Source organism: Cavia porcellus, unplaced genomic scaffold, assembly GCF_034190915.1.
Source record: "Cavia porcellus strain 051 isolate PalLab524CR breed Dunkin Hartley unplaced genomic scaffold, mCavPor4.1 scaffold_12, whole genome shotgun sequence".
NCBI lineage: Eukaryota > Metazoa > Chordata > Mammalia > Rodentia > Caviidae > Cavia > Cavia porcellus.
This window is the reverse complement of record NW_026947495.1, coordinates 55,666,211-55,684,391: the sequence shown is the minus strand read 5'-3', so window position 1 is coordinate 55,684,391 and position 18,181 is coordinate 55,666,211. Positions and strand designations below refer to the sequence as shown.

At 34.9% G+C, this 18,181-nt stretch overlaps 2 protein-coding genes across 2 annotated transcripts in view; both read right to left on the bottom strand.

The window, feature by feature from the left end:
* Positions 1-10,460: 10,460 nt before the first annotated feature.
* LOC111754140 (xin actin-binding repeat-containing protein 2-like) lies at positions 10,461-12,375 on the bottom strand. The gene has a single exon (XM_023561131.2). It carries the CDS (start codon positions 12,188-12,190, stop codon positions 11,585-11,587), a length of 606 nt encoding a protein of 201 aa, XP_023416899.1. The 5' UTR covers positions 12,191-12,375; the 3' UTR covers positions 10,461-11,584.
* Xirp2 (xin actin binding repeat containing 2) overlaps positions 12,366-18,181 on the bottom strand; it is a 73,964-nt gene continuing 68,148 nt past the window's right edge. Inside the window, exons 8-9 of the mRNA XM_013142640.2 lie at positions 17,871-18,004; positions 12,366-12,551 (exon numbers count right to left, since the gene is read on the bottom strand). Coding sequence (XP_012998094.2) covers positions 17,910-18,004 — 95 coding nt within the window. The 3' untranslated portion in view covers positions 12,366-12,551; positions 17,871-17,909. The remainder of the gene's footprint in view (positions 12,552-17,870; positions 18,005-18,181) is intronic.

The window sequence follows — 18,181 nt, the reverse complement described above, 5'->3', positions numbered from 1 at the left end:
AGACAACAGGGAAAACCTTTCTGAGAGTCTTGTAAAAGACTGTCGTTGACAGCAGGAGTGGCAGAAATCCAGGTGTGCTGGTTATGTTCGCAACTCCCTGCCTTCTGCCTTGGAATAAAAATAGCTGTAGAAATTATTCTGTAAATGTGGCCATTATGTTTTACTTCTGCTGATATTGAAGTTCGTTTTTATTCCCTGAGGACACCAGGGAAAGTCGAAGGGAACCAGTAGTCTGGGCAGGATGGCAACACAAGCCTGGAATTTAACATTTTCTGTAGGCAATCTCTCCATGGGTGATTTAAAGTAGGCTTTTTGAAAAGCTGAAGATATAATAATTTTCTTATGAATTAAAAAATAGGTATGTGATTTTCCTTTCTTCTTTATATAGTAGACATTTAAACACATCTTCCAGTATTGGAAACATTTCCAGTTAAATATTTTAGCACTTTGAAAATTAAAAGATTTAGTATTTAGGGCAAATAGTTCCTGTCCTATTTCACATAACTAGAGCTGAACCTGTAACGTTCAGACATTTCCTGGCACAGAGACAACTGCTGCCATGTTTTACAGCCACACAGAGAGTGAGGGAGCCACTAGCAGCAGAGGCATTGATGTCTTTAAGTTATTCGCAGTCTTTAGGCCCCACACACACTGGCTCCTACCTAACGTCTCTCTGCCACGTTCAATTGCTGTTGTTAATTTCATCGATTTAAAAAGAGCTGTTCTGCTTTTTGCTTGCCTTTAAGGCAGACAGACGGACTGATAAATTTCCTTCACATGCATTTCAGGCAGTTGATGACATTTTCAATAAGTGATCTTATTTTTTGTTCTTTACTTTGCATTATAAATACATCCTTGGATTATAAAGGTATAGGTACCTGGCTGTATCCATGGTATAGTAAGTATGTGTGCATGTACACGCACACATGTGCATGCAGATAACACACACATGCACACATGAAATGCAATATAAAAATGCATTATATATTATATGTACCTCTAGTGCAAATTTTTATATCTATAAGCACACTACTGATGTGTATTCACATTTATGCATGTATGTGAACAACTTGATCATAAAATATGTTCAGCATGCTTAAAAAATGTTGAGAGGCCATCTATATATAGAAAAACAATATTTGGTAATTTTTTTTAATAATTTAGGATCGAATTTGGTCTGTGTTATGACAAAAATGAGTAAATTTGTTTGAGTAACTTAACCTAATTTATAGACTCTCCACCAAAAGTAATAAAACCTTATGTCATACCATATCTGTGGGATATTTGCGGGAATTTACTGAGATCCAAGACCATAGTGCTTGTCCCTGTTCTAAGCTTGGAACACAGCAAAAGTTGAGTACATGTACAGTTTTTAGGTGTTGGGGTTGGAACTCAGGGTCTTGTACATGCTAGGTCAGTGCTGTACCAAAAAGGTGCACTCATAGCCACTTTATAATGTTTTATATGCATATGTATAGTAATTATTTAATTAACTATAATTGATTCCTTGCTTATCTGAAAATTTTAGTTAAGTAATAGTTAACTTAGAGCATTTTATTTTCATTTTCAATACTTGTTAAAAATTCTCCTAAACCTCTAGACTCCACAGGTTTCCCTATTTTATTTAAATGATCATAGAAATTTCATGTATTAATTTTATACTAAGCAAAAACGAGTGGTGCTACCATGTAAATCATAATTTTGAAAAAGTGAAAGGTTAGTTCATTTAAAATTTCATCTGTTATACCATTTTGTTTATATAAGTATATTTTGAAATATTATCAATAAGTTAAAAACTTTTTTCCCAATCCTTAAATAACCAAATGGTCTATCCAAGCTAATGTGCAGATGTTTGATCCTAGTGTATAAGGAAAACACACACTTTAAAAGCTCTTATACTGAACATTAATACAGATTGTGCATGTGTATATTTGTGTGTGCATGCATGCATATCTATTCTTAAATACTGGGCTTATTTTGACAATTTTCAGGTAGTATGTCGGTATATAGATTTTTATTAGTAATTGTTTGCAGTATACAATGATTACACTCACTGCAGGGGATTAGTACATGCACATAACCCATTCCAATACCCTTCTTTACCCCACTTTCCATTTCCTTTTATTTTTCCAGCATCAGAGTCTCCAGATACATTATATATCTTATAAGATCATATAAAGTAAATTACCATATACATACATTAAAAAGCAGACTACTAGGTCAAGGAATGTCTAAAACATGTAACACAATTTTACTAAGTCACAGTACACTTTTAGATATATTGTCCACACTGAATTATAATACCTTTTTCTTTCTCTTTCTTCCTATTATCTATATCTTATTTTGAAACATATAAAAAATCTATAAAATTATTATATCTAAGGGGCTGGGGATTTAGCTCAGCGGCATAAGCACCTGCCTTGCAAGCAGGCGATCGTGAGTTCGATCCCCGGTACCGATAAAAAGAAAAAAAAGTGTAAAAAAATTATTATATCTAAATTATATATATATATACATATATATATATAGTTATATATATATATGTATATGTATAATATATAATTTTATATATATGTATATGTATATATATATATAATTTTATATATATATATATATATATATATGGAGAGAGAGAAGTAAAGAAAAAAGAGAGAGAGAACTTCATACAAAAGAGACCATGCAATATTCAAACTTGTGTGTCTATGTGTATTTTCTTATAAAATCCACTTACCTTTACTTGGAATGACAAAACCTTCTCATATATCCATTGGTCTGTAAATAAGACCAAGGTTATCATTAGCATCTAGATTGACAACCAAAAGTAGGACTGTTGTTTCTTTGTCATTATTTTTAAGCATGTTATCAATGTGATTAACAGAGGATATTTTGTATATACCTCCAAAATACTTCCAAAAGATAGTCTTACTAACTTCTATATGTTATTCTGGGACTATGCACTATGGTTCAAGTTTTAGATTTCTATGTTAAGCGAGTCAACAGAATTATCAAAGACCCACTAATGCCAAATATTTCTAGGAATTGAGGAAATCTGGAGAGTTAAATCACACTCAGTTCTTATCTTGTGTTTTCATTTAGTATGAAGGCAAGCGAGTCTGTTGCTGTCAGCAGCATTAATCAAGTAATTTAAAAGACATGTAAAATTGCAGATGTGATTAGAAGAGAAATATTAGAGTCAGAACTGTTTAAGTAGCAAAAATTAACTGTATTTGGTGCTTTTAGATGGCAGTAGATAAAAGAAATAAAGGTAGGAAATGTGACTCTTGGATTTCTAGTTTTAGCTAATGGTTGAATAATAGTGTCTGAGACACTATTGCAAGTATTGCAAGAGGAACAAATTTGAGGTTAGAGGTAGGTGACGCTTTTTTGGTAGCATGTTATATTTAAGGTGTCATTGAAAGAGTCAAAAGAAACTGGCAAGTAGGCAGGTGTCCATCTGATCTGAGGTTCAGAGAAAGGATCAGGGAAGGTGACGTGCATTTGAGAGCCACTTCTATTAAAGAAATAAGAGAAGGCTTGAGCAGGAATAAATCTGCTATGAACAGCAGAGATGAAAAAATGAAGAGATTAACAGGACACTTTGAAAAGCTATAGCATGCTTGTAAGAAATTATGTTAATAGTTGTGCATTTGGTTATCAGCACAATCTACAATAAAAACAGCAAATCAATACACATGTAAAGCAAATAAAAATTCACAAAATATCATCCTGTTAATGATACATGTTTATTGAAAAAAATTTTTTGTCAATTTATAACAAGTTTGTATTCAAATTTGGTGACATTGATGGCATCAAAATTAAACATGTTGGACTGTTAGGAAAAAATGAACAGCTTTGAAAAATTGCTGATACTAATGTTTTCATAATTTGGGCATTATTAAATACATACATATGCCTGTACTCACATTCACGTATATACATATACACAAGATATTAAACTCAGGGATCAAGACTTTTAAAACATCATGAGAAAGGTCATGGTATTTAATAATTGTTTTTTCATTATATATTCTTAGAGATTATTAGTGTTCACAAAGTATTAAATGCGGGGATATTTTTAAAAGATGATGAGATAACTCGTGGTATTTAATCAATTTTTTTCATCATTTGTTCTTAGAGATTACCAGTATTAATTATGCTTTATATATCATCTCAGTTACACAATCATTGATTCTCTTACTGGTTTAATAAATATTTTAGGTTAAAGTTCAAAAAACAATGAATTATGTTAGAACTCACTTTTTACCCAATTTGTCTGAAGAAACTTCTATATGGCCAAATGAAGATAATGAGACCAAGGATAGAAACAAAATGTATAATAAATAGCTTTCAGCATCTTTAACGCACACTAAACTGCAGGGTGGATACATCAGTAAATATGATCAATTGTTACTTCTTTGAACCTTTTAAATCTTCACTGATCAGAAAAGAGATCAAAATAGGGAGAGGCCCAAGCACAGCCAGATGATTCCCCATTGTTTCCAAGAGGAACTGTGCTAAGTACTGGGTGTGTGGGCCAGCTTGAAAGGCTTTGCAATCGCAGAGCTCACTCAGTCTACCCTAAATCCCTCCATATCTGACACATGCAACCCCTCTCTTGCAACTGCTTAGCTGTATGTGTGCACGTGGCCATCAGGCACCATCTCCTTCTTCCTTCCATCAATGCTTTGTATTTCAGATTCACTGGGTGAAGTGTTGGGATTGTTCCCTGCTTCAAGGAGTGGGGTGCGTGGGGTTACACTACTAGTGTTACATTCAGAAGGGGTCTGCAATCTGTAGAGGGTAGACATTGTAAAGCTATGATTTTGTGTGCTGTAATTAAATGCTCTAGCACTTAGATTGGTGATCTGTTTTCTGTTTCCAATGACTAGAATCCTGTACTGGTTTCTTGTATAGGTGGCTCTTCACTGTCTTTGAAACTTAGCTGAATTTATGTTCTGTTTTATCCTATGGCACAACCTTAAATCTCGTGAAATTTAAGAGTTAACTTTATAGGAGGAATTAGGCATTGTACTGTTGCTATTATCTATCTATCTTTATCTATCTATCTATCTATCTATGTATCTATCTATCTATCTCATCTATCTATCTGTATCTAATATAGTCCGGGTTTCCAGAAGAATAGATTTAATACAAGAACACATAATTCATGGGATTATTTTTTAATATTCACCCAAAAAGTCAAATGCAGTTGAGTGCAGGATATCTATCCACACACTAGAAACCTGTAGAATACATCTGAGGACCTGGATCCCATGGCAATGTCCTACAGTGCAGCTGAAGACCTAAAACCAATGCAATGTCTTCCAAGAGTCCAGCAGGAGGTCAAGAGCCCATGGCAGTGTCTCATGCAAGTCTATATCAAGGCTGCACTGGGAAGGCCCAAAGGTCAGCAGTGAAGGCTTGAAAGTCTACACCAGTGGGGAGAAAGATCTATGCCAGTGGGCTGAGGGATCTACACTGGTTCCAGGAAGTGACACTCAAGGTAAGGACCAGTCTCCCCTGAAGAGAACTGCAGCCATCCTCAGTGACAGTGAGGACTCAAGCTCCTCCAATGAAAAGAACAGCTGAGTTCATATCAGGAAACTGGTACAAAAAACTTCTCCAGGAGAATCAAAAGTATATCATTTTCCCCTCCCAGTTCTGCTTTTATGCTGTTGGCCACAATCCTTAGGTGGGCCATTCGTACCCAGAGTCACACTAACTCAGTTCATCTGGGTGTTACAAGTTGACCGTTAGTTAACCTGCCACACTTTCTATCTCATGCATCATTTATCTGCCTATTTTGATTCTTTGATTAGGACTTGCTGACATTGTCAGAATGAGGGAGCAGTAAGTAGTGTGCCAATTATAAGTCTAGACTATCTCTTCTTCTTTCCCCTTATTTTTGCTACTACTTTGAGAAGCATGTTTAGAATATATTACTGGTTGTAGAAGAGTAAAACTCACCCCTACATAGTGCCTAATCTCGGTAAAACATTCTATGTTTCTGTGGGATTCATTTACTCTTACAGTGAAATTGTCCCCAGTTTTTTTAACTGTTGATTAATCATGCTCAGCTTTTTGTTCATTTTTCTCCAGAACAATAGCTTTGCTAGTCACTACATTTTGATTTTCATTGCAATTGTTATTTCTTTTTATGCCTCAAATGTTTGATACATGCCACCAAACTAGGCATTTGCCTCAGTTAATGAAGCATCTTAGTGTACCGGTGCTCAGAATTTTAACAATTGCACTGCCACCTTGTGCCCATTGTCAGCCAGGCAGAAAAGAATTCAGCTCCAAAATAGCATCATGGTGTCTGCTTTCTTGGGCAGATAAGATTTATACTAATATCAGTTGGTCCAGGTTGAGTTCATCCTAATGGTGGTTGTGAGCTAAAGTTAACAAGGGGGCTTATTAGGCTGTGACTGTTGATACCAAGGGAATAGAAAACACACAGGAATTGAACTGAAGTTGAGCTTACTTGCCATCTTAAGGGAATCCTTGGCCAACCCTACAAAGAATTGACCTGGAGTGAGCCTTAAGATTTGTGCTGATTTTCCCTTTCATTGATCACAAATTGCATACAGTTCATTTTAGAGAGGCGGCTGGGGGCTGACAGTTAAAGGTTTTCTGTGGGCAATGATCCTAGCAATTGTGAATGTACTTCTGGAAGGGGAATCTTGGGTGTGTACCACAAACTTCACAAACAAAAAATTACAACTAAGTACATTATGAGAAAAGAAAGACGTTATCAAACCTAAAACACATTTCTATCCTTTTGCTATTATTCTGCGGCATTCTAATTTAGCAAAACTTTGTGGAGGTACATTGTCCTGGGTTTCTTACATCCACATGTAACACTAATTGATTATTTTACATTCTGAATGACTGTTTCTAGTCTGAGAGCTCTGTGTGGGAGACAGCATGACTTACCCATAGCATAAGATAGCAGATTTATTTACTCTGTGTGCGCGTGCATGCGTGAGCACACACACACACACACACGCACATGCACACATCAGTGAGTAAGTGATGGCTATTAAGGGTGATAAACTAGGTGATGTTTGTCAAATTTTCTGTTCATTTTCCATTGGTTTTACTTTCTATAGAAGGTCCTGTATTAAAAGATAATGACCATTCTGTATGCATTCTTTTCTCCCTACTCTTTCATTTACATGTAAACATTTTTAAGTCTTACTATTTCTCATTATTTTTAAGGGTAAAACATGTATGCCAAATAGATGTAGTTAGGTGGCTATACTAGTTTTTACAAAGTAGTTATCAATACTGAAGTTAAATTATTTTTAGATTCTACTCATGCAAAAATATTTGTCTTCTTCTAGAGTTAATTTTCAGGGGGCTGAGGTTCAACTCTCTTTAGTAATTCTCAAATATTCTTATAACTTTTATTTTGAATGTGGGTATTACTTCTCTAGCTTATTTCTTATCTCCATGTAAGTTTTTTTTTGGAGATGAGATTTCATATCACTGTTAATATCTGAAGACCTCAAAAATTTTATATTTGAAAACCTCTAGTGGTTCTCAGCAACATTTGCAGAGAGGAAAAAAAGAGAAGAAAAAATTAACCTGCATTTCTCTTTTACTTCAACATCTGTAACTATTATTTTGAAATTCATTTTCTTAGCCATGGAAAATATTCCCTATTCTTCGATTGGATAGTAGTCAGTCATCACTATCAAAATATAGCAAAATATGCATTTTTTAACCTTCCAGTTCTTTGAAAAATTAATGTCTTTAGAAGTTAGAGATGTTTACAGAAAATTATTGGTTTAGGGGAAAATGCATCATAGGCATACACTAGTTGAACATTTGGGAAAAACATCATATTCATATGCTGGTTGAACATTTGGGAATGGGTGGGACTGAGGGTAAACCATAGCCAATCCATAGAACATGTTGCCTCGAGCCCCAAATCCATCACAACGAGTGATTGTGTGGAAGCTTCACAAGACAATTCAGTACAATATGCTTGGAGATGGAATACATTTTACAAAACCCATTGGAAGGCCTAGCATTGAATAAATAATGTAAAAGCTCCTACATGCCAAAGTCTGCCTCCATGGAGTTTTCTGTAGTACAGCATTTAGTCTATCAGGAGCCCATCTGGATGTCTTTGTAATAGAATAGTGCTTCTAGAAACATTCATTTTGCAGCATTAATGCACATATTACAGAGTTATTTGATATAAATTTCAAGTGAAAAATTATTGGGAGGTCATTTCATAATATTAATAGCCACATGTTTAGAAAACTAAAAATTAAATGTGGTTGCTGTATAGAAGAGTTGAATTACACCTTCCTGAGATTCCTATGTTGGAGTCCCAGCCAGGATGCCTCATTATGATTCCATGTGGAGAAGGCATCTTTAAAGGGCAATTATAAAAAAAGTGAGGTCACTGAGTTTGGTGGTAATCTGCTATGGGTGGTGTCATTACAAGAAGAAAATTGGATATGAACACATACAGAGGGAAGAACATATGCAAACACAGAGAAAAGATAAGCAAGGGAGAGAGCAAACTTGTTGACACTTTGAATTTTGGCTTTTTTAACCTTCAGAATGGAGGAAAAATAATTTTTTCTTACTTTAGTCACTCAGTAGTGCTTTATTATGACAGCTCCTGCAAAATAATATACTGCCTGCAAGAATAAGATATCTTGCTGAATTTTTTTGTGTTTTTAGGTATAGTCCTCAAAGCTGGCTATTTAGATGAAAGACGTCATAATTAGAGTGAAACTATTAGTAAATAAAACTACATTTGGATTTTTAAAGTGTACTCGAATTTTTATAAACTACTACATGTCTAATAAAGATGACACAGCCAACAATTATGAAAAATGTTTCTAATTTTTAAAACTACTTTTCTGTTTAAATGAAAGTGAACAGAGGAATAATTGGCATTCATTTTTCCTTGATGGAGGTGTCAGTTTATTTTCAAGCCAAATTCTGACAGAGTTGACTAGGACTGGACTACAAGATTAAGTGAACAGGGTCCCAGTAGAAGATTTTGGAAAACAAGAGGTACTTTTGTAAAAGGATCACTTGTACTAAGAAACCATAATTTAGAATATCATGTCATGAGTTTTCATAAATTATTTCTTCCTTTATAGAAATTTGTGTTACCTTAGCATAAATGATTGGGGAAATAACGTCGAGTCATTAAGATACAGAGCAGTGCAAGGTGTAATAATTCAACTTAAATTAAAAAAATGCTGTTAGTGTCCCATGGCTTGCCATTTTCTTGGCATCCTTTCACATTATTTGATTAAAATGGATAAAATGTGTGTTACAAATGGAATTGTACCCCTGAAAAACTCTTACGTTGAAGTACCAACACCAATCTATTAGGAAATAACTAACAATAACCAACATTCAATGAAGTTAGGAGCATGATCCGTAATCCATAGAGCTCATGTCCTTTCAAGAAGACGAGAAACCAGGGATGGAGTGCATAGAAGAAAGAGCACATGAGGACCACAAGAGAAGACAGCTGCCTGAAAGACAAGAGGATAGTCCTCTGACAGAAACAACTCTGCCTCCACCCTTCCCAGAGAACACAAACTTTTGTTGTTGAAGCTGCCCAGTCTCTGGTGTTCAGCTGTGGCAACCTTAGTGAATCAATGCAGTGTAAGTCTTACATGTCTGTTGAAGCACAGTAACTCACAAGACAGAATGTGTTATACTTTCTTAAAAGAAGTAGTTTTCAACACTGCATTTTGGTTTTGTATTTATAGAAAGTCAATGGTTTGTATTTGTGTTGGAGAATATGAGATAAGTTCTGTTTCATATGTGCACTATCCAAATTTATAATAAGTCACTCATTTATATTCATGTTATCAGTTTTTCTTTCTCAATCATTAAATGTATTTGAGGAAAGGTAAAAGCAGAAGATAATTTAGAAGCCAAATTTTCAAAAGAATGTTCTTTTGTAACAGAAAAATAATGTCAAAAAATATGATTCTAAAAAGCCTGAAAAACTTCACTGATATGATTTTATAGTAATCAATTTCATATAGTAAGAAATGAAATCACAATGTGCCTAATATATTTAACTGTCCTCTAAAATCTTTTCTTTTTCTTTGCTTATTTCTGATTATGGACTCCCCATTATTCTGGGAGAAAATTGATATTTTTTATTAAGTGCTTAGAGAGACAATCTATGATAGTTTAATATGGGTAATTATTTAAAGAGTTATAATAACTGTCATATCTTTAAAACATAGAGCCAAAAAGGATCGCAATATTTATAGCTCCTATTAATCCTGTGTGGTTTTGGTTTGTATTTTTGGTTTTATAGTTCCCAAGATTATTTAGATATATGTGTGTGTGGGGGAGGTAAAGTAGATAAATACCTGTGCTAGAACAAATATTTCTTAATGGTTTGAAAACACAACACTTAGGATGACAATTTGTAATTGAAAAAAAATTACAGAAATATATTAGTTTGTATATCAGATGATTTGATTTTATTTCAGCAGAAATTTTTATAGAAGGTATAAGAATTTTAATAAATAGCAGTAATAGAGAGTCTCACATCCACGATGTTACATAGAAAAACAGTGATACATGTCAGTGCTGTTTGAGAGGAAAATGTAGACATATTATTTCATGACTTCATTAAATTCAGGATAAAATTAGATTAAAATGAATTACAACAAATCATGAAATGTAATGCAGCAAATATCACTTTGTGAAACACATGTGATTTATAATTGTTACAAATCAACAAAACATTTTCAAGTCCTTAAAGTCTTATTACAGAACATCCCTATCTCTCCATGGGTGAGTGTGAACTGCAAATGGCCAGAGATGCTTCGGTCGGTCTCACTGATCTCACCGTAGACCTGTGCCTCGCTGTTCTCGCACAGACAGTTCGGGATGGTCCTCCAGGCTGGAAAATGGAGGCGGAGCTGCACATTATTCCAGGCTCTGAGCAGCAACATGTGTGTTTCCACCCACGTGGGCTGCTCATGTTTCGTCACACCAAGTGTTTGGTGACCTTTCCAAATTCTCTTAAATGCAAACGTGGCATTTTTAGAAAGTTGATATAACACTATCTGATAGATCACACTCAAAATGATCTTGGTAGGGCAAAAGTTTTCTTGGTAGGTCAGTGATCTTCACCACATTGTGAAACAATAAAAGGGGATAGCACTGTGGAAAAAGGGAAGGTGATGACGAAAGGGGGGATGGGAAGTGGGAGCGAAGGGTGCCGAAGAGGATCAGAAAAGAATGAAGATGTGTTATGTACATGTACCAGATCCCCAAGGTGAACGTCATTGTGATGGACTCTAAACATGGACTAATAAAAATGAGTTAAAAAATAAAATAAAATACAGGTTGGATCATATTCATTAAAAATAGAAAAGTGTATATTTCTGCTGTTTGGATGGATTCCTTTAGTGTTTAAAAGAGTTGTGTTAGAATGCTACTGAGCTTCCCTTAACCAGGAAGCCCCAAAGCCTGGATTTGGGCAGACTGCGCAGGACTGCCAGCAGTTGCTCTGTCAGTCTGCTTCTCCAGATCTGCAGGGAGTAATCCCTTAAATACATTTTTTTCAGATTCAAATATACTCTGACTTTCTGGATGCACATCCCAATGTTTTAACTTGGTACTTGCTTGCAGTGTAGATTGTAGCACTTGACAGTGGTAATAGGTTAGGAAACTCTAAAATAGATGTCTTCTGCCTGAAATTATTCAGTTTCGAGACTGTTACATTATTGTTATTATTATTCAAATTCCCTTTGTGATATTCTGGCACCAGCTCATCATCAGCGTTAGTAACCTGTAAAACTTCTGCACCGTCAGGTTCATTAGTTTTTCCATTTTTCTCCCTTTCAACACTCTGCACAATCACATTTCTGTCGTCATTAAGATCCATTCCACTTATTCTTTTATTCTTTGCATCTTCTGCTTCATTCAGCTTATCTTGCACATTCGTATTTCCTACCTTCTTGTCATCATTTCTGGCTTCATATATTCTCATTTCTTTGATGCCTATAACATCCATTTTCTGATACTTAGGGGTAGACAGCAGATACGATTGTAGGAGAGAAATGTTGTCTGGTTCTTTATTTTCCAGAGTTTTAAACTGTCCTGACAGTGATTCAGTGTTAAGTTCAGAGGATAGAGGAGTAATCATTTCAGGTGGCCATTGAGGCTTCCTCATTTTGAGCTCCTCTTCAAAGGAATAGTTTTTCTTAGGCACTTCCCTGGAAGGAGGCCAAATGATATTTAATTTTCTTCTTTCTCCCAACTTTCTCAGATCATCCCTTTGCCACTCAGTGTCACCAGCATCTAAATATTTTGTAAGATCTTCAGGTATAAGAGGGTTTTCTGTAGTGCTTTTACATACACATGGTTCTTCATTGAGAATAAAGTCCCCTGAACTGCTTTGATTTCTGTAATTATGTTTATCTCTGTCCTGTTTGTGTCCAAAACCTTCATCATAATTTCCTTTAGACTTAAAAAGTTGTTTAAAGTGAGGTTTGCAGTATATTTGTCCATGAAGTGATACATAATTTCCCAAACTGCCAGAAAGAAAAAAAAAAAAAGAAACACTTAGCATTCTGTATATTTACTGTAAATTCATAGAAAATTAAGAAATTATCTACTTTAGTAATGATTCAGACTCAATAAACTTAATTTATTAGCAATCAGAATGACCCTACTAATTAAACAATTCTGTCAGATAATAATTATCACTAATACTTCTCATGATATATCTCCTGAACTATTTACAATTTTATGATACATGCCACTTACTGATATAATATATTGGTATATTCTATAATGCAAGTGCAATTATAGAATGGTAGGAATAAACCTGTGCTAATGATGATTTATGTGAATGGTTTTACTTTCAATAAATCTTGAATAGCCCACGCACATGAATCAAACACCATGCATTTTCTTGTTAGCTGGATTTTAAACTAATCCGAAAGTTTGTTTATGCTATTTCTCATTGAGCCTCAAGAAGGTCAATAAACAGAATGCTTGATAAATTTAAAATCACCTTTGTTAGGGGAAAGAATATAATTTTGACTAATTCTGAATGTATACATAAAATCCAATACATCAGGTAGATAGCAGAACCGATGGGTAACACTTAACAAAACTGAGAAGATAACCTGAAGGGGCTAAATGCAAACCACCATTAGGCATGAGACCACCATGACAGTCTCATCTCTATGGGAGACAGTAAAGGGAGTAAGACAGGTGCTTGATAGGTCTGCAGAGATCCATCTGAGTTCACAGAACAAGTCAGTATTTCTTGAAAGTATCAGAATAAATCAGAGAATAGCTGCCAACTCTGGGAGGATATTTTATTCACCTTTCCAGTGGCCAGGATGTGCAAATGCCTCATGTTAAGAATGACTGAAGAGCCTTATAGACTGATCTATCAAAACCGATTCACTATCAATCATTTGGAGAAGGAAACTGAGAAGGAAAAATGAGTGTGGGATCAAAACTGAGCAGGTTAACAACAGATATGAAACAGAAGACCTGGATCAAGACAAGAGAGTGGAAAAAAGAGACCATGAAATCCCAGAGATCTATCCACATTTTATTTTGAACAGTATTTGAAAAGTAATAGAAGTATATCTGTGAAATCAGAAAAGCCATTCTGAATGTCATCTGCTGAAGCCTGGGGAAACTATTTTATTTATAAAAATGAGGTAAATTCTTAGGCTAAGTTGTTTTGACAACATGAAAGAGTAAGGTGCATTGTTCCTGCAATTAATGAAAACATATCACAAAACAGGCTCTAAAACAGATAAAAAATTTATCCTTGGATTCCAAAATGAACCAAAGGACATTTAGAATATGTTATGTCTTGTATATAGATGTCCCCCCAAAGTCTCATGTGCTCATGGACTTTTGGAGATGGCTGGATCTAGAGTGTGATGCTGAGACTAAAGGTGTGTGATATGGGACAAATCCACTAAATCACTTTTGTCTAGATCTGGGTATGGATAATGGAAGCCCCACTCTGGGTGTGGGCAACACCACCCAAAAGGATTGTAGCTTGGCTGGGATAAAAAGGAAAGAGAAGCTTGTTGCTTGTGATTTGCTGCCTTCTGCCTGCTATGCCATGAATTGTTTCTCTCCTGTCACGCTCCTCTGTCATGCCAACTCGCCTTGTAATCCATTAACCATGGACTGGAACATCTACAAACTATGAGCTGAAATATAAATGCTTCTTCTTTTAACTTGTGGTGCCAGAAGTGAGGAACTAAGATAGACTACGATAAAATCTGAAAGAATTAGAAAAACTCATATGTAACTTCAGAAAGCAGAAAATAGGAATCAGGAAAAAATGGAAGAGATTTTTAGCAATAAAAGTAAGAGAAGCATAAGAACAAATAAATGTCATAGGAAAATAAAGAAAAAATAAAAGAACATAAAGGTGAAATTTTGAGTGCTCAAAAAGAAACAAAGAGATGTGAAGAATTAAAAACAAAGATATTAAAGACAAGTAAAAATAGCATCTGGTTCTGGGGCAGAAAATGTTAAAGATATCTTGGAGTATCTAGGCCTTCCAGATAGTAAAGGAGTTCTCAAATATTACTAGGGATTTTGTCAAAAGGACTCAAGAAAAACGGTACTCGCTGACCAGGGAGAGGGCAAGTTAAGCTTCAGTAATAATTATTGTGTTTGATTGAATCCAATGAACTAGTAAAAATTTAGTAAAGTTTTGGAAGTGATAAAGAACAACTTTATTATACTACTGAATAACTAATCAGTGTATTAATTGGTAAATAAAAGGAAAGAATTAATTTATTTTGTCTTCCCTCCACCAAATGTGCCATTGCATAAGTAAAGTGATAAGGGGAACTACTTCTTTGTAAAAGTGTTTTAAGAAGTGATAAACAAATTATGAAATTAGAGTATCACATTTTTGCAAATGTCAAAAAGTAAATTCAAGTATTAAGTCCTAATATTTGCTGTGATCAATGAACAAAAGACAACTAGATGTTATGTTCGTACTATGTTATACTCTTGCCAACACTACTTACATATTCTCAGGAAAGAAATAATCAAAGCTCTAGATCTAGCTAATGGTTTGGAAAAACGGAAGACAAAGGAACATGCTGACTTGCACTGAGTGTGCAATTGTTAATTCTGGCAATTGTTAATTGTTAATTGTGCAATTGTTAATTGTTAATTCAACAATCTACAGGTCATAAGTCATGGGTCTTCACAAATAAAATAAAAGAATAAAGGACAAATATATGAATTTAAGAAGATTTTAAATACATACCAAATTTAATGTCAAGGCTAAAACATACTGTTTAAGAAAACACACTTTGAAGACAAAAGTATAAATATGCAAGGAAGTGACAGAAGAAAACTATTTACTTATGGGAGAGAGGAAAGCCATTTGTAATTAGGATGAGGCTCATACAAAGCTAGATTTCTTGGCCTTGGTAGTAGTTACAAAACACTCATTTTACAATAATTTACTGAACTTTATATTTTAGTTTATTTTATATATATATATATATATATATATATATATATATATATATCTCAAACAGTTCTTGAATCAACATTTTTGGGTCCTCAATATATGTCGCCCTATACTAGATGTTTGAAAGGAAAATATTAACACAATTAATGTTAGGGAAATTATATTAGATTATGTTAAGGACGGGGCAAGCACAGGGGACGCTGTAGGAGCATTTAGGAAGGACATTTGACCCATTCCTGGAGACCAAATTAAGCTTCATGGAAGATATAGTCTTAGTTGAGGTCTGAAGAATGAGTGGACATTAGCTAAATAGATTTATGGAGCAGGGTTAAGGGGAATTCCTCCAAGGAGTAGCTTGATATTTTTAACTGGCTATGTATGAGAGACAAAAATAGTCATTTGGGGGAGCTTGAAGAAATTCAGTCTACATGAAAAGTAACATGTACATGGGATAAAGTAGGAATAGATAGAAGTGTTAGCAGTAAGGTACCAGATCCTGAATTGTGTTTTAATGCATGATTCCATTTTAGATTTGTTGGGAAGGGGGAAGTTATTATAGATGTTAAGAAGGTAAGTACCTCAGTTTTACATTTCAGGAAGATAATTTTACTACATTATGAGCAAAGCATTGAGACAGGTTTTCTGTGGTGGGAAGAAGTGCTGGAGATAGGAGACAAATTACACACAAAGGCTGTTACATGAATCCTGGTGAGAGGTGATCATTTCTTGAAAAATAGCTGCACTGTGGGAATAGAGAAAAAAGTACAAGTATTTGCCAGGAATAAATTACAGGGCTTGGTGATGGCTTGGATGTAGAGAATGAAGGAGAGGGAAGAAGTTAAAAGATAGCTTCATGTATTGGTCACTTAGTTAATGTCATTTACTCATACAGTGGCATTTAGCCTATACAGTCCAAAGATAATTTTTGTGCAGGAGAGGAAATGAATAATATTGAATTGGCTGTACCTATGGAAAAATCTAATCAGAGAAATATTCTCATTATTGAGATTTGATGTACAGAGGCGAGATCTGGGTTAGGGATAGGGATTTCACAATCATTATCATAGGGACTATAACAGGTCAGAAGTGAATGGGAAAAAATAGAAAAATAAGAAAAATACACTCCTATAATAGATTTCTAAAGAACCCCTAACATGATATTTGATATTTGTGGACAGAGAAAGAGTCACATACACAGGTGCCTGAGAAGGAACATCCAGAAGCAAAAGGAAAAGCCAGGATATGTGTTGTCATGGAAACCAAGGAAAAAGAATGTTGCAATAAGGGTTGTTTGACATTGTCAATTAAGGCCAGAAAAACTATATTCTAAGAAGTACACATTAGATCCAGCAAAATAAATTTCAACATCTCAATCTATAGCCAAGGGAAATGCCACCTTCATTTAAATGCATTTACTTCAAGAGTTTTGGAAAATGAGTGTATTGGTAATTGTATTGATAGTGTGCTTCTATTGTTATAGGAGAATAAAGAGTATTTTCCTCTGACGTCATTGATTGTGTTCTAAATTTCTTTGTAAGCTTCTATAATCTAGCTCAAACATATTTCAACTAAAACCTAACACCTGTTTTGGCATTTGAAGTTTTGATCCGCACATGGCCAGGCCACTCATGTACAGCTGCACACTTGTGTGCAAGTATTTTGGTGCTCTTGTAGAAAGCTGAGTATTCATAGAAACAGTGTGACCCGAGTGATCTTTAATTCTGATATGCCAATGTGACTGGATTAACAGGTTGGTGAAGCACACTTCCGGGTGTGTCTGTGTGGGGTGTGGAGATAAGACGTGCCATGCTAGATACGATTCCTGGCCCCTTCTATGGCACCATGCCCCAGATCTACCAGCCACTACACATTAAGCACCTATGCTCCACCATTCAATTATAAAGCTTCTGCCTGCTGACCACAGACGGGATCCCTTAAAATATGAGCCAAGTTTAATCTCTCCTTTAAATTGTAGGTGTTATTATTGTGTCTCAAGAGTGAGCAAGCTGACTTACAAAGTGAGAAATGTTTACTACCTTGGCCCTTTATAGAAAAAGTTGACAGACTCCTGATCTAATATAGACTTTGGACTAAAATACTAACTTAGAAATCCTGATTTGCATGGTGACTCTTGTTTTTTGTTATCTTGATTTCTATGTTGGAAGCAAAGAACAGCTTCTGGATTTGATTAGGAAAGCAAAATTTCAAAAGGAAAACGTCATAGGAACTGATTAAGCAACATGAACACGTCCAGCTGTGTGGACTGATAACAGCAGCAAAAGCTGGAGAAATTTACGTCTACCTAGGATCACGATGATGTGCACACACTTCAGGCTCTTTGAATATCTGCTCTACAAACCACAAAACATTTTACCTCAGTTTACTGTTGCAGTGGTGGCATCGGAAGCAGAACTTATGAAAACTCTGCTTGTCTGCTACTAGGCATTCCATTGGATAAACTGTCTTTTGACAAAGTGTACATTTTTCCTTGTCTTGGAGCAGCTGTTTCTAAAAATAAAAATTGACAAAGGCTTAAATGGTATTCTTTCCAATCATATTGTTAAAACATGACAAAACCAGCAGCAGTATTAATTGGCCAGGCAATTAAAGTGGAAAAACTCTATGTCTACTGTCTTTCTATTGCTTTGATTGATGCAACCTACATTAGCATCAGGATTAAGGAGT

Coding starts and splice junctions, on each gene's coding strand:
- LOC111754140 (XM_023561131.2), bottom strand. CDS start 12,190: ATGAGGAAGCCTCAATGGCCACCTGAAATGATTACTCCTCTATCCTCT.